This window comes from Haliotis rufescens, unplaced genomic scaffold, assembly GCF_023055435.1.
Source record: "Haliotis rufescens isolate VD_foot unplaced genomic scaffold, xgHalRufe1.0.p SCAF_52, whole genome shotgun sequence".
NCBI classification, from domain to species: Eukaryota; Metazoa; Mollusca; class Gastropoda; order Lepetellida; family Haliotidae; genus Haliotis; species Haliotis rufescens.
In genome coordinates, this window is record NW_025964246.1 from 151,047 (window position 1) to 171,710 (window position 20,664).

The following is a 20,664-nucleotide window of genomic DNA, read 5'->3' on the forward strand; positions in this document are numbered from 1 at the left end:
GTACAATTTTTTTCAAGACCCTCCATTAAAAAATTGCAGAACTTTATTTTTTTTTATAAAGTGTCCAAGTTCGTATGGCACTCCTCGCACTCCCTCGGACCCCCTCTGTAATTAATGACTGGTCCCTGCCAGCTGCCAGCATGTCATGGATATAAAATACCATATATCGTGTCTATATATCATGTCAACATATCATGTCTATATACATCTTCCTGAGGCAAGGAATGTAACTGACCATAAAAGTCCAGTTTCTACACTTGCCGAACTAGGCTTGAATTATGGAGTAATATTTTAGCTGGGCTAACGAGTCTGTTCATAGTCCAATCAAAATTACAAAACGTAATTGACATCCAGTTTGTAAACTGCAGTGCAGATATTAGTCAATTGCAGGATTTGCAAAGCATGTGCACCGCCAACTCGGCATCAACAGATATTTTCCAAATCTTTTTATGTTTTTAATCAACGTCCTCACATGATTTGATCACCAAGTAAAACCTGTTTTATCACAATATAAATATTGATTATCGATCCATGAAGATCCAGGTAGAGAATAAGTCTTCAGCAACCCATTCTTGCTGTAAGAGGTAACTATGCTTGTTGCTTGATGACTTGGTTGATGCATGTCATCATAACCCAATAGCGTAGATCAATGCTCATGATGTCAGTTACAAGATTGTCTAGTTCAGACTTGATTATTTACAGACTGCCATCGTTTAGCTGGAATATTGCTGAGTGCGGCGTTAAACAACAAACAAAACAAACACAGATTATCGATCAGATCGTCTTGACTGGGTGCCGCCATTTTGTTTGAAGCAATTGCAAGTGATATGAGTGGTGGAATCTGATTGGTCAATAGGAGGGACAAAGAAGGGACATAACTCGTAATAACCACCGGTGGTGCTATGAGTGAGCCCAGAATTTCCAGCCTAGTTCGGCAAGGGTGGAAACTGGACTTGGTAACTCCCTTGCCTCAGGAAGATGGTAAAAATATCATGTCAATGTATCATGTCTATATATCATGTCTTTATAACATGTCTATATACCATGTCAATATATCATGTCTTTATAACATGTCTATATACCATGTAAATATATCCATGTTATATATCATTAGCTGCCTGTAAGCCTCGTGAGGTCCGGCCACACAACCACACCCCATAATACTTCAGATTCCATAGCTAGCATTGTTGCATGAGGCAAATGGCATAAGAACATTTTCACGATTTTAGCAACTTTTGATAGGTGGCAGTAATGTTAACAAATTAACAAATTTGAAAATTGGTTTTGGATGACAATCCGCCAATGTCCTAGAAAATAAACAGAACGCAAAACACATCTAATACAAGCCCCATCTTTCTGATCAACAATTAGACAAACATGTACGATAACACAGTACAGATGGCCTTCATATATAATTCTCAACATCAATCAAATCCACCATGTAAATTGGGGCTGGGACACATAACTCGGGTACTCGGGTCGGGTGGGTACTGAGAAGGACCATGGAACCCACAGGACTACCCGGACCCGTGGTTAGTCATGTGATATATTGTTTAATGACAAAAATTATCTAGAACTATAATGTTACACTACAAGTCACTAATGTTCACATTTGCAGCCATAATGCAGCCATTACTTCTGAATTTTATATGTTTGAGTAAAGATAAAATTTCTGTCAACTTCAGTGTATGCATGACCAGATCGTTTCAACATTTCATTCCGACTATGCAGCCATTACTTCTGACTTTTATATGTTTGAATAAAGATAAAATTTCTGTCAACTTCAGTGTATGCATGACCAGATCGTTTTAACATGTATCTAAATACATTTTGCCAGGGCTATGGTCAACATTTCCCAATAGGACATTTTGTACCTGTCTCTTGAGACCTACAGCGGGTACCTGGGTAGGGTCGGGTAATAGGGGGTGGGCACCCGGGGTGTAAATTTGGACTCGTCCCAGCCCTAGTGGAAATGACATCCAATCTATTCTGTAAACAATTGTGTGACCAACAAAATTTCTTATCTAAAATATTATTTGAGAAACATGATTAAATAAGATGTTTTTTTTATCTGGTAAGGAACTGAGACAATGCTCACAGTATTCTATTCATGACATCTTAGCAACACTGTTCAATCACAACACTGAGTGAGTGAGTATGGTTTTACGCCATTTTTAGCAATATTCCAGCAATATCACGGCAGGGGTCACCAGTAATGGGCTTCACACATTGTACCCATGTGGGGAATCGAACCCGGGTCTTCTTCGAACGATTTAACCACTAGGCTACCCGACTGCCCCTTCAGTCACAATAATAATCCTTCAATGATAAAGACTTTTCCAATCCTAACAGCACAATTGTTCACGAAATGGACGTATGACATGATCTCTGCGTTGCATGAGATATCATCAGGCAAAACTCTTCCAACACAAGATAATACATTTTATTTGGTTTACAAAACATTTAGAATAAAATTCAATGTAGCTGGTCGAAAAAATATATAAAAAATCTTCCAGATTACTACTGATAGTAATGAATAAAAAAACAAACTCGTAGGTCACATCATCATGGAAGTGATTGCAAAATGATATGGAAAGATACGAGAGCAATTGTTTTCTCAACTAATAATCACAATTTCTGTGTGTATAATTGACAATTTCTAACTCACAGCAGTGATATAATCTTGTGTGTGTTTTTCATTTCACCTAATTGTAAAATAGAGACGGATATTTACTTTTTTCCTAATTCAGTTTTTTGTGTTGGTTGGTATCGTAAACGAACTAAAAAAATATATATCACCTAATATCCAAATAATCTCTCCAGTGATAATAAATAGATGTGGTACAAACAGTATGTTTTCTGATGGACGAGAATGATGTCATCACGGTAATTCAAAAAGATCAACCAGAACTCTTCTTCTTAGTCTGGCCACCATCTTTAAACAGCTTCCATGACTTGACTTCGGCAACAACAAGACTAAAATCACCTACAATCTCCGAAAACGACAGCTCCCGTTTAAACCATTCTACCATCCTGGGCGGATTTTCCATACTCAGATGCCAATATTTGTCCACAGTGCCATACTTGACGCTCAGCTTTCTCACGTCTGCTACCACCGTTTTCGGCGCCACGACCCAAATTCCACTCCTTTCATCTTGAGGTTTGTCCGCAGCAATGGTTCTGATACTTTCCATTTTCTTCTCCAGCTTTTCAAACGATGCCCCTCCGAGATCGTAGATGTACAGTTTCGACTCCGACTCTTCTGGATGGAGGAAGAGATGTTCTGGCGGCATGTAGGTGTGGTAGAAAACGACGTGACTATCGCCTTTGTTTGAGGCGATCTTCTTCTGCAGTTGCGAGATCCCCGGCACAATTCCCCCTTGATGCAGGAACCCAAAGACCAGGAGCCCCAGCAAGTTGACCACGCAGAACTTCATAAAAATCAACTTCTTCATCTTGAATGACGCCATTGTTTTTGTCGCTATGACAACACCTAATGGAAACAGCGGCAGTAGAAACCTGGGTTCTTGATGCGATATGCATGAAAACACGACAAGCGGGAAGGAGAAACAGGACACAATGTAGACATCATCGAGATGAAAGTCGCTGTTCACTTTGAGAGACCCGCCAAGCATGACATTCAACACGTTCTTGAGAATTCGCCATAAGACGAAGATCACCATCGGCCCAAACAACAAAGGCAGACTGACCAGTGTGTGGAAGTAGAAAGGATGGTTGCCATGGCGACTCAAGTTGCTGGACTGGGAATTGTACGCTAAGAAGTTGTAAGGGGAGATAACTACCGATGGCTTGTACGTAGTGTACATTTTCCTAAGACACTCAATCTTTTTGTCACTGACCACACAATTTTCCATATCTTTCGGGATATGTCGGACAGATTCGTATCGGAAATAAATCGTATCCACAACTACAAACACAACTGAAATTAGGACACAAACAATGGACATGAGTGACAGCTGATTAACAACAAAATTGATTCTATCAGAAAATTTTCTTTCAGAAATAACACTGTTCCACAACCAATGAGTGACGGGCACAAATGCAAATATAAGGAACGTTGGTCTGTTGAACGTCCCGACAGTCATGATCGTGGCAATTAGAGCAGTTTCTCGGGACAAACTTTGACCTCCCCGCCTCTGTTTGCACATGATTGGACACGCTCCACTCGTCACAGTCAATAAGACTGCAAACAGGATGGTTTCAATGGAGTTGGAGAACGTGTGGGTCATGTAGGTCCAGGCCACGTAGGACGTCGAGTAGAGCAACATGCTGGTGTAGCCGTTGTTGTTGTACTTGCGGCATAGGTCGAAGGTGCAGCAGTCGACGATGATGCCGGCGATGGAGATGACCAGCCTCGGCAGCACCAGCACCAGACACGGGGTGGCCAGATTCAGCAGACGCAACAGGAACAGGACCGGTCCATAGGCAGCGTAGGGGAGCAGGATAGAGCGGATTGGATTCTCCCAAGTGAACTCCCAAGTTCTGTGGTGTTGGACATCAAGGATATCACCTGTAGGGGAGAGTGGGAGAGTGAGTGAGTGAGTGAGTGAGTGAGTGAGTGAGTGTTGTTTAACGCCGCACTCAGCAATATTCCAGCTATATGACGTTGGTCTGTAAATAATCGAATCTGGACCAGACAATCCAGTGATTGACAACATGAGCATGAGTAATGGGACCATGTAATTGGGATCAAAGACATGCATCAACCAAGTCAGCGAGCCTGACCACCCGATGCCGTCAGTCGCCTCTTACGACAAGCATAGTCGCCTCTTACGACAAGCATGGGTTGCTGAAGACCTTTTCTACCCCGGATTTTCATGGGCCATGTGAGTGAGTGAGTGAGTTTGGTTTTACGTTTTGTGCCCTGGTGGGGAATCAAACCAGGGTCTTCAGCGTGACGAGTGAACGCTTTAACCACTAGGCCACCCCACCACCCCTTATGGCATAATAGGTTCATTGATCTTCAACATTCATCAACTTCACAGCCAGCAATATTCCAGCTACCCGTATGGAATTGTTGCCTTATGTTAATCAAGTCATGATCAAGTGAACCAGTGGTTGATATCATGAACAACATTCTTTATCGTCTCTTCTGACACGTATCTGTTGTTTTTTGAAGTCAGACATATTCCAGCTACATAATTGGTGATTTTATTAATCAAATCATGATCAAACCAGTGGGTGATATTATGAACAACTACATGTTTCACCAAAGCTTATGACAAGCATCTGTTGTGTAACTTCGAAGTCAGCCATATTCCAGCTATAAAATGGCTGCCTTTAATTAATCAAGTTATGATCAATCAAACCAGTGGGTGATATCATGAACAACGACATGTTTCATCTCTTCTCATGACAAGCATCTGTTGTTTCATTTTGGAGTCAGCCATATTCCAACTATATAATGGCTGCCTTTAAATAATCAAGTTGAAATTGTGTTCGAATATCGGCCATTAACATTTGTCTAAGGTCAGGATAAATCCCTGGAATCACACCTATATCTGTGGGTATTACCAAATTAAGTTGGTTGGTTTGTTTGTTGTTTAACGCCGCACTCAGCAATATTCCAGCTATATGCGACGTTCTGTAAATAATCAAGTCTGGTCCAGACAATCCTGTGATTGATATCATGAGCATCGATCCACGCAATTGGGATTGATGACATGCATCAACCAAATCAGCTAGCCTGACCACCCGATTGCGTTAGTCGCCTTTTACGACAAGCATAGTAAGTGAGTGAGTGAGTTAATATTTAACGTCACATCAGCAGTATTTCAGCCATATCATGACGACCAAGCATAGTTAAGTGAGTGAGTTGGGTTTAACGCCGCTTTTAACAGTATTCCAGTCATATCACGGCGTGTTAGCTTAATGTGGGAGGAAAGCCTGAAGTGATGCAGGTCTCAGACGTTTACCACTTCGGTGAAACCCACGAGCACGGGTACAGTGCTGACAAACCTAGAAACATAATCGGGGCGAACCGGGATTCGAACCCACAATCATAGGTTTCTGGCGTGCCTAAGGCACGCAACTCTGCACAGCGAATCGCGGCGCCTTAGACGACTGGGCCACCCATGCCCCCAGCATAGTTAAGACACATCCTAAGACATTGATAATAACATTGCACTTCCTGCCAACATTAAACATTAGGGACGTGACATGACAGATATACAGTTGAAAACGGGTGGTTTAGTAGTTCAAGTGTTCACTTACGTCACACACCCAGGTTGGTTTCCCTATTGTCCTTGGGGCCGCTGTACAAAACAACCTTGGCGTTATGACTGTCATAAGTCAATGTTAAGGTATGGGACTTATGATCACCTTAGTGCTAAGATTGCTTTCTAAAACGGCACCCAGGTTGACAATCCTCTGGAAACAACATTGATCTCATCAACGTAACACAGGGATTTATCTCGACCTGCCCAGAGACCGATATTCAGCCCCTAGTATGTCAAATTTCATCACAATTTACAAAAACGAGAACAATAGAAGAATCCAATTTTGAACCCATTATGATTTTTCCCCACTTTGCCATCTTCCCAAGACAAGGGAGTTAACTGATTATAAAAGTCCAGTTTCCACCCTTGCTGAACTAGGCTGGTATTATGGAGTTACATTTTAGCTGGCCTGATGAGTCTGTGCATAGTCCAATAAAAATCGTGCACCGAAATCGAAATCCTGTTCGTAAACTTTCGTGCAGATTTCGGTCGATTGCAGGATTTGCAAAGCATGTGCACCGCCAAATCATTGTGAGCAGATATTTTCCAAAAGTTTTCATGTTTTTAATGAAGGTACTCACATGATTTGATGCAATGTAAGACTCGTTTTATCAAAATATAGGTCTTGATTATCGATCAGATCGTCCTGACCGGGTGCCACCATTTTGTGTGAAGCAAACGAAAGTGATACGAGAGGTGGAATTTGATTGGTCCATAGGAGAGGCTTAGAAGGGACATAACTCGTAACAGCCACTGGTGAGGCTACAATCGAGCACAGGAATTCCAGCCTAGTTCGACAAGGGTGGAACTCTCTTGCCTCGGGAAGATGCCAATTTGCCTGCTAAGGACACTTAGTCTGCAATCCTAGATATGTCCCTGACTTGCCACACATTTCTTAGGGCTTGGGCGATACGACAACTATGCTATCATGATACCTTGTTCTCAATCCAATACGTATCACGATACTTGCATGGAATGCACTCTTATCTGTGGTGTGTAAGCCATATTTTTCATTGACAGGATAGACAGGATGAGTGAGTGAGTATGGTTGGGTTACGCCGCTTTTAGCAATATTCCAGCAATATCACGGCGGGGGACACCAGACATGGGCTTCACACATTGTACCCATGTCGGGAATCGAACCCAAGTCTTAGGCGTGAAGAGCGAACACTTTAACTACTAGGCTACCCGTCTGCCCCTGGGTAGTCAAATACCTGGCACACTGCCGATTTACAGTTGGCAGTGTCAAGTACGAAGCAATGGATGAAAGTATTTTCATTCACATCACCACTCATGAGAGGACTCCGTGGTCTAGTGGTAGAGCGTCCGCCCGGAGGCGGAAGGTCTGAGGTTCGATCCCTGGCTGCTTCATACCAAAAGACGTTAAAAGATGGTACTTGTTGTTACCCTGTCTGGCGCTCGGCATTAAGGGGCTAAAACAAGGACTGGTCGGCTCGGAGTCAGTATACTGTGTCTGAGTGGGGCATTCATGTTAAACTGTGGCATGGTATCTCAATGGGCTAGCATATAAATCGGCATCAGTCCGGACTAGTACAAGCAGCCACACAAACACACACACTTACATGCACATCGCTATATAAGTGCAATAATCATGGGCGCGATGTTAAACCCAATTTCACCTCACCTCACCTCGCCTCGCCTCGCCCCACCTCACCTCGCCTCACCACACCTCACCTCACCTCACCTCACCTCACCATTTCTGTACATACCTGCGACAACTTCCGTGGTCTGGAAGAACTCATCTGGGTGGAGATATCCGGACTGCGGCACGAAGACGCTGAGCAGACGCACAACCACCAGGATCCGCCACACTTGGGTAGCATCCATCTTGGCCAGAGAGATCATCAACCTAAAACAAACAAACTTTGTTCAGTCCATTTTCATCCTCAGCACCAGATCAATATCAGGTAAAAAAGTAGGCAAAACATCAAACCTGTCGTGGTTGGATTGAGGTTAATTTCTTAAAAAAACCTCATGGGAAAAGTTATGTGACAGAGATACAAAAGAAAATATGTCCAAATGAAGAATACCGAATTCACTGTATCAACTTCAAAACCAGTCTGTAAGAACCAAAACCTTATTTTTTTTTTATATTACAGACTTTTTACATACATGTACAAAAGCAGCAGCGTCAAAAGAGGAGATAACTGCCTAATAACTATGAAAAACGTGTTTGTTTTATCGCCCTTTGAACTACTGTTAGATCTCTGAAAACAAATTTAACGTGTTGTATATGGTTTGATAAAGTCCCTCCTTGTCATTTTTTTAAGCGGCCAGCATGCTTATGATGGCAAAAACAGTATCTCAAATCAAACAGCGTTTTGATTCATAAAGTATTTTTTCACTCATTTCAATGTTTGGTCAGAATCATTCAGAAAACAGTCAACACTTGATCTGATCTATTATAAACCTATCACCGTATTACCCCATATTGCATTAGGTTCCTGACAACCTCGGGTAAACCTGGTAACCAGCTCATCTTCCTAACCTAGGTTTTGAAGCGGTTCCCTTCCAAAGGTTTTTGAAATGGGTCACTTCTTAACCTGCTTTGAGGATTTACATTTCAATTGTAATACAATTAACGTTTTATAAACTTGATGTGAACACAAGTGTGTTTGATGATTGGTTAAAAGTCACACAAAAATTTCACATGAAAATTCCATGACGTGAATCAAACCTTGCAACACACTGTTCCCCACTGAGCTACCGGGCAGGTGATGAGAAGTTGTTCAATTTATCATGTCATGACTCCAGCTAGTCCATGCTGCACATGGTTTTGGCGAATTCCTTTTATACTGTGATATACTGTATTGTTTCATTATAAGGTATGTCAAAGTTTTCTTATTTTTTTCTGATATTTCTTGCATTTAGACAGTTTATAAGTTGGATAAAACACACCTCCAGGGTTTTGGTTGAAAATGTAAAACCGCGAGCGAGGAAAGCCAGAGGGCCAAACTAAATACAAACACATTCTCAGATATATTACTTCCAGTGATAGAAATGTATGTTTTTTTAAGTGTGTCCCTGGGCATTCAGAAAGATTAGAATCTCATTAATATCAGATCTTAGTTCTCACTACCGCTAAACAAAGATCTGAGGACATCCTATTAGGGCTCACTTCAGACTGACCTTGCGCCAACTTTGACTGACCAATGGAATGACTGACAAAAGTCGACATTTGCCAATCAGAAGGCAGATTTCTCATGCTTTACGGCACTAATTTCAAATTGGTGACTACCTTTCGAAACATACTTTGACAAATTTCTCGTTTAAAAATGTGAAACCTGAACAAAAGAACCTCGAACGGCTAATAGATGGTCTAGATTGTATGGATTCAGTTGTTAAGCCTGTTACTATCATTCGGAACAACCAGTGTTAAAGTTTTCGAGGTTGCATGGTTCGAAATCACATTCTGACTGTCACCTTCATGATCTGGTAAGCGACGCTCTGATTGGTCGGATGAAAGGTCGTTCTGACCTGACCCTTATGGGATGTCCTCAGATCTTTGTTCAGCGGAAGCAAGAACTAAGATCTGATTTTAATGAGATTGGTTCAGGTGTGCCTATAAGGAGAACACTTTTCCTCCATCTTCCGCCTCCGTGAATGTCATCCCACCATGGGCTTCAACAAGCTGTCGTTATTGCTTGGACCGGTTTCTCGTGTACTCGGATTGGGTGGGTACTGAGTAGGACCTGGGAACCCACAGGACTACCCGCACCCGTGGTTAGTCACGTGATGCATTCTTTAATGACAAAACTTCATGGTTACACTAAGAGTCACTTATGTTTGCTTTTCTTTCTGACTATGCATGCATTCCTTCTGACTTTTATATGTTTGAATAAAGCTTTAGCCAACTTCAGTGTATGTATGACCAGCTTGTTTTATATGTGTATTTCAATACTTTTTGTCAGAACTGGTAAAACAATTCCTAATCGGACATTCGGTGCCGATCTCTCGAGACCTACAGCAGGTACCCGGAAGGGTTGGGCAATAGGGGTTCGGGTGTCCGGGTAGTAAATCTGTACTCGTCCCAGCCCCCAGCTGCGGTTGTTAAGAAAGTTTGCCACGTTCCTTTTCATTGAGAATGTAACAATTTCTGAATCACCAGGTCATGGATCCAACAGTGCATTTTACATGTTTTTCAAGATGACTCCTGCGAAGGAACATCTATCAATGGATCTGTATAAATCACACAAATCACAAAATGTTTTTCGAAAATGCTGAATTGGATTTCCAAGTGTGCCCATTGGGTGCAAGGAACTTATTTGAACTATTCCCTTAGGATTTAAAGAGTGACGTTGGTAATAGAAGGAATTTCGAATCCTGACTTCGATCTGTCCCACTAGGTATATTTCAGTCAGCTTGTTTCCTGATTTCTACATGAGCATTGTGTCATTTGAATCTGACTCAGAAAGAAGCTGTGGAAGCAAATGGATCCAGAGTTTGTTTGTTTGTTTGTTGCTGCACAGCAATATTCCAGCAATATGACGTCGGTCTGTAAATAATCTAGTCTGGACCAGACAATCCAGTGATTGACATAATGAGCATTGATCTACCCAATTGGGATACGATGACATGCATCAACCAAGTCAGCAAGCCTGACCACCCGATCCCGTTAGTCTCCTCTTACAACAAGCATAGTCGCCTTTTACGGCAAGCATGGGTTGCTGAAGACCTATTCTATCCCAAATCTTCATTGGTCAAGAGGACTTAACAGAACAGAGTAAAACAACAGAGATAAAATCCACTGGATAACCGAGGGAGAGAGAGCTGGGGGCCTATCCCATCCCGGGTCCTCACAGATATCATGAATACTTCCGACTGCAGCACATCACTCACTCCTTTAAAGCAGCCAATCAATGGATCTTTCCGTCCACACCTACGACAGCCTGCATCAATTATTTGTTATGCATCAACTGTCAGGTAAATGTTGGTATCAATTATTTGCCAGATCAAGTGGACAGAACGAATGGACTACAGCACTGAAAAGCATGTAGATCATGTGAGACTTGGTCATTGACTGGCCTGAACAAGGTGGGACGTTAACCCAGATACAGCACTTCATCACTAATTAATTGGTCCACCAAAACTTCCCAAATAAAGAGGGAGATAAAAATGATGAGGTTGTTTTAAAATTTCAGTAATAAAGGCCATCTGGTGTATTTTCAGTTACACCATCAATATCAGCGGAGCTGCATGCATTGATAAGCTGGCAGGTATAGGATGCTTGGCCGTTACGAGAGTTTCAACACGTCTAATATCAACCGACTGTTATGTCATCATCTTAATGCACGAAAACATCTGGCACCAATGTAATATTCAAAGAAAGCTTATGGCCATGACAGATTAACTGTACGAATTTGAAAAAAATTGAGTGTTCTTTTACTTCTTTTGAGTAGAAAATATTTTCAGGTCATTTGGTACAACTGTCTTTGAGAAGCCTCATGTTATTTTTGCAAAATTGTGAATAGTGGCAAAATATAGGTGCTGATGAAGTTTTCTCAAAGAATATACATGAAACATTCCATCATCATTATCAGTGGTTTCCATGGTTTCTGAGATTACTCTATTTTTCTTTCTTTCTTTTTTACAAAATTTGCTCTTATCTTGATTTGAGATCAATTACAAAGAAAACGTAAAGACAATGACATAATAATTGATGATGTATTTGTTGAAATATTTATTACATGTGAGAATGAAACAGTTTTAATCCAATGACAGGACCACATGACTGTTTTTATTCAGTGCTACAAATTCTTCAAAAATGATCTATAACGATCCTTCGCGAGTTTATTTTTTCCGAATTAAAAGTTTTTTCTTTCAAATTGTTGAGGGATGTTAGACATGCTCTTAAACATGTTAAACTTTCATGTGGTCATTAAGGCAGAGCTCAAGATAATTTTTTGAGTTTTTACTCGAAGGTTACTAGTTTAATTGGGTTATTACATTTTTCATTGGGTAGCCAATATTTTTTCACTCATCTATTCATCACTCTTGTTGTTTTTTAAATGAGAAACATTTTGAGATTTAAAAAAAATGAAATGTTTTAGAAGTATATAACGGTTCTAATTAAATGCAAGGATCGGTAAGTAAATTAGCTTGTAATTGTGTTTCGGAAATTAGCTCTTTTGTTCTCATGCTGAAAAAGCTGCGCATGATGTTTTTATACATTTGAGTTTTTCATTTAATGCATGTTTCTTTACGCATGTTAATTGAACCGGAGACTGGGGACTCTGAACATTTAAAACCCCTCACCCCCAACATGCCTTTTCCTGCAGTCTGAGATTAAATCTTGGCTTGCATTTGCCTCATTGCGTCATGATTAATGAGGAAATAAAAATGTTGTCATACACAACATTACAATATGGCCGCCGGTTGTCATTCTACCAAGATGATTGATATATATTTTTCTTTGAGTTAACCATTCATGTGACCTCATCCCCTCTAAATATTTTATAGAAATTAAACAATTCACGAGCAGTGTCTAATTTTATAAAAAATTAAACATACACGGAGTAGGGGTGAAATTTGACAAGCCAGACAGACCATCTACTTTACGTTTCAGCAAGCCCTTTGTAATTTTAACTGGCCATGGGCCAATATGCCAGCTGTTAAATCGACCCCTGTACATCCAACATGTTCAAGGCAAATCTGGGATTCGAACCAGCCACCAGGGATTGTTTCCATGACCAACCAACCCCTCACTTCAACTGCATAGGTATTAGACCAGTAATTATCAAACAATCCCATCAAATGTTTTACAAATGTAACTTCTAAGTACCAACAAGCCCATGTCTGTTGAGGACATGCTACCCACCACACATCTGTAAGGACATGCTACTCAAGGCCGACTGTGCTATCAGCACACATATACATAGCACCAGGAAGTAATGGCTGTTGCATGAAGCTTGCTGTTGTATCAAAATCAATTTATATCAAAATAAGATAGTCAGTCCCAAGACCAAACTCTGCTCCCCTCTATAATACATGACTAGTCCCTACTGTTAAGATGACAGTAACAACATGCTGGAAAGTAGGTCATCTTACATCCTGTTTGCTAGAGGAACTAAAACGTGTTTTTGTGTTGCACAACAGTGCATATTAGTGCACATGGTATTTAGAAATGTAGGCCAGACCAAAATATTTCTTGTTTTGTGGATTCTTTTCTTGGTCAGTATGTACAACTGAGAGGAATTTGAGTGTCAGGTTAACACTGCTTTCAACAGCATTTCAGTCACACCAAGGTTGGTTGGTTGGTTTGTTGTTTAACGCCGCACTCAGCAATATTCCAGCTATATGACGATGGTCTGTAAATAATCCAGTCTGGACCAGACAATCCAGTGATTAATATCATGAGCATCAATCCACGCAATTGGGATCGATGACATGCATCAACCAAGTCAGCGAGCCTGACCACCCGATCCCGTTAGTCGCCTTTTACGACAAGCATAGTCGCCTTTTACGGCAAGCATGGGTTGCTGAAGACTCATTCTACCCCAGATCTTCATGGGTCTCATACCAAGGCATGTCAGCTTAATGTTGAAGGAAAGCCTGATGCAAATATTTAACATTTATTACTGTGGTGATATTATTAGTTATTGTGTCTTTAGTTGCCGTATACGGTGTCTTATTAGGTTAGCAGAAAAATATTGGGCGAGGAGCCTCGTCCAATATGTTTCTGTTAACCTAATATGGCACCCTATACAGCAACTAAAGACACCATAACGAATTTATTATGCAGAAAGGTTTACACTATTTGGTATATTTGTCTCACATGTCATGTCAAAACTTAAAACTCAAAACCTAACACTTACAACCTAAGACGTTCAGGGTCAAAGGGAGACTACTCTTCAAACCTCAGAGGCCAAACCTTGTTGATAATTTTAACTTTATATAATCTTTATTAAAGTCACGAACGTGATATAAAAAAACATTAACACCCTTGCACATCAAAAATAATGATATTAAAACACAAAACAGTGTCAAATAACGAATTTCTGTACCAGAAATATGTGAGGTGGGTGTTGGAAAATCCAAAATGGCTGTTACTGACATTATACGGTCTCATATTAGGTCAGTATCAACCATCTTGGATTTTGCTGACGGTATACGGGCTCATGTGGGTCAGTAGTTCTGGTCTCTGATTGGTCAATCTCACTTTGAGGCATAATAACAACAAACACGGGTATGATGCTGACAAACATAACAACATGGACCCAGATTCACAGGCTCCTGGCATGCCTAAGGGTCACAACTCTGAACTGCCAACTGTGGTGCCTGTGGTCGACTGGGCCGCCTTTGCCGCAACTCCTTAATCTCATAGGTTTTAATGCTTAACGTAAAACACCCTTCAAACACTATCGTAAACGTAAAAAGTCATCTTTTTTTAACATAAATGCTTATCATAAAATACCAAAAAATAACTGCTTAACGTAAATAAATAATTTACTGCTTATCGTAAAATGATTAAAATGGTCAAAAACAGTCTGTCTTCAAGATCCAAATGCTTCGCCACAGAAAGCAGGCTGCGCAACTGACGTAGGGGACCAGTCTAGAATGTTTAGCGATTTGAGATTTTACCTGGTATTAGATATATGAATTGTCAGGATGAAACGAAAGAAGAATTAAAAGTCCCATGTCCTACCATGGCTGATTTAGGAATTTGTCACAACGATTTTAGTGAACAAGAAGAAAAATTACTGCTTAATGAAAAAGTTCCCTAAATTTTACTGCTTACTGCTTATGGGACCCACCCACCCATCAGGACCCTCATACAACAGAGCCAAAAGGCAGTATGTTTCCTTCCTTAGAATGCATATCTTCCAAACAAGCAAATTGTTAAAGAAAAGCTCATTTTCAAACCTTGTAAAAATAGACGATCTATTGAGCATACAAGAAATGCGAGCCTTACAAACAGGGTTTGAGATTGGTTCATTTTCTAGGGCACTGGCTGTCTTCCAAATCATTGAAATGCCCCAAAGATCGTCATCTTCACGAGGCAAGGGAGTTAACTGACTTTAAAAGTCCAGTTTCCAACCTCGCCGAACTAGGCTGGAATATCCAAGCTCGATAGTAGCGCCATCAGTGGCTGTTACGAGTTATGTCCCTTCTATGTCCTTCCTACTGACCAATAAGATTCCATCTCTCTCATATCACTTGCATTTGCTTCAAACAAAATGGAGTCGCCCAGCCAAGATGATCTGATCGAAGATCAAGATCTATATCGTAAAAAAACGGGTCTTTCTCTGCAAAGTCCATCAAATCATTTGAGCACCTTGATTAAAATCATGAAAAGATTTGCAAAATATCTGTTGACGCAATGTCGATGGTAAACATACTTTGCAAATCTTGCACTCGACCGAATCTGCATGTTGAAATCTGTGTTGTTTATGACCCGGATGTCTAGTTTACGCGACTTTGACAATGCATTGACTCGTTAGTCCAGCCAAAATGTAACTCCAGAATTCCAGCTTAGTTCAGCAAGGGTGGAAACTGGACTTTCACAGTGCATGTCAAAAACTTTCATTAGTCTGCCTAACCCTAACTTGTCCACACAAAAATCTATCCTTGAACACACTCAATACCTCTAAGGTTTATGTACCATACTTCATTACCAACCCCTGTGTAATTTGTCATGCTTTCTTAGGATTGACGCCATCAAACAGTGGCTATATTTTCAGATTATGTGCACATGTCAGGGTTGGAAATTGGCACTAGTCCTGTAGTCCTTGCCAAACTGCCCAATAGTTAAGGTTTCATAAGGACTAGTAGAAATTTGCCATTTTTAAGGGTTTTGCTATATACCGTATTCGACGTAATAAGCGCCCAGGGCGCTCTCAAAATTAGAAATAGGTGGCTCTTATTAGAATATTATTTTGGTGAAAATAACAGAGTTGAAAGATAAATTTCGTGGTTTATGCTGACAGCCTGAAGTGTTTATGTACGACAGACATATTTTTCCAGAATTTAATTGCCCATTATTAAGGGTGCATATAACACACGAGTGCGTATTATACGAGAATAAATAAAACTTGTGTATATTGATCAATCGGAAGGGGTGCTAATTGGGCTTGTTCACTAGCCAATATATTAGCAAATGTCGCCGTGGGCGCTTATTAGAGCGGGGCGCTTATTACGTCGAATACGGTATTATCATTATAAGGACTGGTGGACCAAAAATGTTAGTTTCCACCGCTGCATGTTCTTATTGTGTTTTACAGCAATGCGTCATTTATTTATATGACACTGACAGCAGATGGCCCATGTCTCAACTTGATAAATTATGGGATCCGGGACCAACCTGTTTTTTTTGGGTGGGTGCGACTTTGTTTTCATGTCAACATGCACCTTGTGCAAGTTGAGCAAGTTTCTCAAATGGAATCAGAGATACAGAAAAGCTGCGTTTTTTCATAAAATACTCCCCAAAACAATTCAAAACCCAGTAACTTTCAATTAACTTGCGTACAGAAGCGGTGCATTAGATGGAAAACTCAATTGTTCGAAAACAGCACGCGTAAATACGCAATGAAGCTTTTTCAGCATGCGTACAACAGAGCTTATTTCCGAAACACAATTACAAGTTAATTTACTTTCCGAGTCAAGCCTATATTTAGAACCGTCATATTACATCTAAAACATTATTTCCTTTGTTTTAAATCTGAAAATGTTAACTCATTTATGGAAAAACCCAGTAGAGTGATGAATAGATGTGTGGAAAAATATTGGTAACCCAATGAAAAATATAATAACCCAAACTTTCAAGAAAAAACTCAATTGCTTAAAAGGTTATCCGGAGATCTGTGGAATCCTGCAGAGTCCAATGTTTCATGACCTTAAAGCCAAACTCACTCCATGGATCTCTTGCCCTGTTTCTGAAACGGGCTGTCCCTGTTGGATCACATAGCAATTAAATGTTGAAACTCATTTTATAATAAATTAAGACAATTTGGTAACTATGGTTTCTTGTATGGTTGTGCAGTGTCATGTCATACATGTTCTATTTATGGCATTAGTGAGTGAGTATGGTTTTAGCAATATTCCAGCAATATCACGGCGAGGGACACCAGAAATGGGCTTCACACAATGTGACCATGTCAGGAATCGAACCTGGGTCTTCAGCGTGATGAGCGAACGCTTCAATTAGTAGTCTATCCCACCGCCCCTTAGGCCATAAGGGAGTCTAGACACAATACTTGAAAAACGTTTTACATCAATTTTAAACCAACAAGAATTTTTATTTTATTTTGGCCAATCACACATTCAATACAAGAAAAAAACAAGGTTACTTTGGAAAGATAACATGTTGGATTCATCACCATTCTGGACACCAAAAAAATTGTGTTTATTTATAAAAAAAACAGTGACTTGTTATCCCAACAAGAAACAAAAAACTTATATTTTGGCCATACTGTCACCACACGTTAAAATACAGGACAAAAACTGACAAAGTTATCACAGAAAGATAAAATGTAGGATTCATCAACATCTGCCACACCCAATACACCTCTGTCACAGTTGTCTCCCTTGTCACAATCTCCAAGCAGTTATCAGAACTGTACACATTTCTTGGTTCCTGCAATTTCTCGGACACAACGGTCACACAGATAATGTACCCAGAGGCAGGACTCAAAGCTTTCAAAACATACCTCCCTATCTGAGGATGAACAGACACAGATGTCAGTTGCTTCTTTCTACCAAATTTATGAATGTTAAACACAACGACATGCTTTTCCTTTGAAGGCACACCAATATTCACAGAATCCCATTCAACCTTCAGGTACGTATCCCCTATCTCAGCAACTCGGACCGAGAGATCTTTCAGTCTCCACAACAGATTGTCATCTTCATCTTCATTGGCTGTTCCAGAAAGAGGCTGATTGCAACCAAATGCTTCATTGGCCAGCACATCCCATGTGTCCCCATGGAGATGGTCAGGAGTCGAGCACGCTGGAATAAACTTTTCCGTTTCTACGTCAATGTATTTCAGCTGATATTCTCTCGTATCAAACAATTCCTTTAACCACAGCATTTCACACACACAATTCAAAGGGTTTTGGCCAAACAGAAATACTTCTTGTGGATAAAGTGAGCTTTTCTTTTTCTCAGGAACCACAGTGATTCTATTGTTGGAGATATCAAACCATTCTATCATGGGGAGGTCGTCAGGAATATCTTCTATGTAATTCCGGGATAGTGATAAAAATTTCAAATCCTGCAAATGTTTGAAAGTTTTAGGGTGAATAGTTTTAATTCTATTTCCAGTCAAATCAAGATACCTCAAACCTCTCAGTCCTTTGAAAGTATCTTCTTTGAGTGTTTTTATTCCATTGTAAGCGAAAGACAAATACCTCACACCCCTAACATGTTTCCACATCGTCCTGTCTATTTTCTCGATGAGGTTGTCGCGAAATGAGAGGATTTCAAGTTTCTCCAAACCAACATCACAGTCTTCGTCATGCTGCCCAGTTGGGATTATCTCCCCTAGTTTGTTACGATCCAGATAAACATGAATAGCATTTTTCAAATGACACAGATCACTCAGGCGAACAATGTCAATATCATTTGAACTCAGTCTGATATACTGCAAGCTTGGCGTCATATTTTGGGGCACAGAAGTCAAATGATTATGAGAAAGATTTAGTGAAACAAGCTCGGGAACAACACTAGCCGCTATTGCATCAATTTCAATTCTATTTATGTTGTTGAAACTCAAGTCAAGCATTTTCAGAGCTGGTGATTTTTCCAAAGATTTTCCATGCATAACTGTGATGCCGTTTGCACTCATGTTGATAGACAGAACATTCTTCATGAGGGGAATAGTATCTCTACCTTGACAGGTTACATGCATTAGCTGGTTCTCTTGTCCTTCGTCACACTGACATCCATCAGGACATGTAGAGGTCATGTGACATGTCGTTATTACAAGTGTTAAAATGTGGTATAAGCCCATTATTTCCATAGTGACATGCAATATTGGACACGGATGCTGATATCACCAGGACCAGAACTAGTTTATAGCAGGACCAGCGATCATCCCCACGTCTTATCATCAATGTTGTTATTTCATTCTGAAAGACAGTTGTTTTTTTCTAGTAGTTGTCTCATAGATCCAATAATTTCATTTTACTTAAATACAAACATATCAAAATATCAGTTAACTCTGAAATACTTAAAAACTTTAATAATAAACCATTAATGTATGTCTTAGATCAGCAGAATCTTTTTCAAGAGAATTCAACTCAATAAAAATTAAGAACCTGTTTCACTTCAAAGATATTTCAAACAGGACATTTTGACATTACTTAGATATATATAAAATTCATGGTGGTTTAAACAAACAAAAGAATCCTTTCAAAGAGCATCATAATTTCAGATACCGGAAATTTGAAATTAAATTTGGCTTCACATACGGCTTGAAGCTACGTGTTAGCTACTGCTTGTCAGTAGGCATGGATTCGAATGCTGTGTTCAAATTGCTAAACTTCATCTTATGACATAAACACCTCGTCTCGACATAACTTACTTGGTAAGACAGAGCAAAACAATTATATTAATGTGGAGATACCTCGCCAGTGAAACCGGCGAGTTTTGTCAACACAAGGGGAGCACCTGTCGCTATAAATAGCTGCGATTGACCTTAATACGAGGACATCCGGGCTTTACTGTTAATATCTTCCTTAAAATGGTGTTGTAGTCTTCTGTATGATGTATTATTTGTGCTGTTTGTACCTTTGTGGATATGTTCTAACGAGACAACCCTCAAATACGCTTGCATCCCATCTCCCATGCAACAATCACTCTAAACGCGTGGGTACCGACGCGAGGGAGGCTTCTTTGACCCGTTTTTCAAAGCGGTGGTTAGACGCGAAATTATGCAGGAAAGACAGATTAACAGCATCTGAGACATATCTTGCGTTCTTAAATAAATACAAGAAATCGATATGAAAAACAAAAACATTTACATACGTGGTAACTGATCGTGCCGATGCAGCCGAAGAATTTTAGTCTTACGAATTGACCCCGATATACAAAATAATCAACCAATCAAAATATAATGGCGTTCTAGTCACGTGGTTAGTGTTCGTGGCGTGCTCGAGCTGTCGAAAGCAGCTAGTCGAGGTGCGCCATTGTTCGAGGGAAGGGGGATTGTTGGGGGTTCCGACAAAATCCGCCGTTTCATGCGGCTGGTGAAGATATAGGCCTCATTCCCCGATATCAAACAAATATGACGATCATATTATTTCTTCTTGACACTAGTGCGTCGATGAATCAACGCACGTACATGGGAACAGCCCTTATCGATGTCGCTAAAGCAGCAGTTGAGACATTTATGAAGGTAAAGCTGACTAAATCAGCTTAAATCGCGGTAATCGGATGTTTTGAGGAATGACCATATGTGGTGACA

The 20,664-nt window shown here is 40.2% G+C and overlaps 3 protein-coding genes across 5 annotated transcripts in view; 1 reads left to right on the top strand and 2 right to left on the bottom strand.

The window, feature by feature from the left end:
* Nucleotides 1-1,843: 1,843 nt before the first annotated feature.
* LOC124144032 (GPI mannosyltransferase 4-like) lies at nucleotides 1,844-20,362 on the bottom strand. Of its 2 annotated transcripts, none has more exons than XM_046513245.2 (3): nucleotides 20,226-20,362; nucleotides 7,970-8,109; nucleotides 1,844-4,531 (listed from the first exon to the last, which is right to left on the bottom strand). In XM_046513245.2, the coding sequence occupies exons 2-3, from the start codon at nucleotides 8,103-8,105 to the stop codon at nucleotides 2,901-2,903; spliced, it is 1,767 nt and encodes a 588-aa protein (XP_046369201.2). In that variant the 5' UTR covers nucleotides 8,106-8,109; nucleotides 20,226-20,362; the 3' UTR covers nucleotides 1,844-2,900. The 2 variants fall into 2 exon arrangements, with proteins under 2 accessions (XP_046369201.2, XP_046369202.2); XM_046513246.2 differs by lacking the exon at nucleotides 20,226-20,362 and adding an exon at nucleotides 19,989-20,194.
* Nucleotides 17,611-20,059, bottom strand: LOC124144033 (nyctalopin-like). 2 transcript variants are annotated; one of them, XM_046513248.2, is made up of 2 exons: nucleotides 19,896-20,059; nucleotides 17,611-19,327 (listed from the first exon to the last, which is right to left on the bottom strand). In XM_046513248.2, the coding sequence occupies exon 2, from the start codon at nucleotides 19,216-19,218 to the stop codon at nucleotides 17,671-17,673; it is 1,548 nt and encodes a 515-aa protein (XP_046369204.2). In that variant the 5' UTR covers nucleotides 19,219-19,327; nucleotides 19,896-20,059; the 3' UTR covers nucleotides 17,611-17,670. The 2 variants fall into 2 exon arrangements, with proteins under 2 accessions (XP_046369204.2, XP_046369203.2); XM_046513247.2 differs by having other exon boundaries at nucleotides 19,783-19,995.
* Nucleotides 20,345-20,664, top strand: part of LOC124144034 (integrator complex subunit 6-like) — a 34,629-nt gene continuing 34,309 nt past the window's right edge. The window contains exon 1 of the mRNA XM_048384948.1: nucleotides 20,345-20,595. Within this exon, the coding sequence (XP_048240905.1) occupies nucleotides 20,485-20,595 (111 nt within the window). The 5' untranslated portion in view covers nucleotides 20,345-20,484. The remainder of the gene's footprint in view (nucleotides 20,596-20,664) is intronic.

Bases quoted from the DNA above. Each gene is read 5' to 3' on its own strand.
- LOC124144032 (XM_046513245.2), bottom strand. From the start codon at position 8,105: ATGATCTCTCTGGCCAAGATGGATGCTACCCAAGTGTGGCGGATCCTG. The intron at 4,532-7,969 runs GTATGTACAGAA...TCTCCCCTACAG, and splicing joins GACCACGGAAGTTGTCGCAG to GTGATATCCTTGATGTCCAA.
- LOC124144033 (XM_046513248.2), bottom strand. From the start codon at position 19,218: ATGGAAATAATGGGCTTATACCACATTTTAACACTTGTAATAACGACA.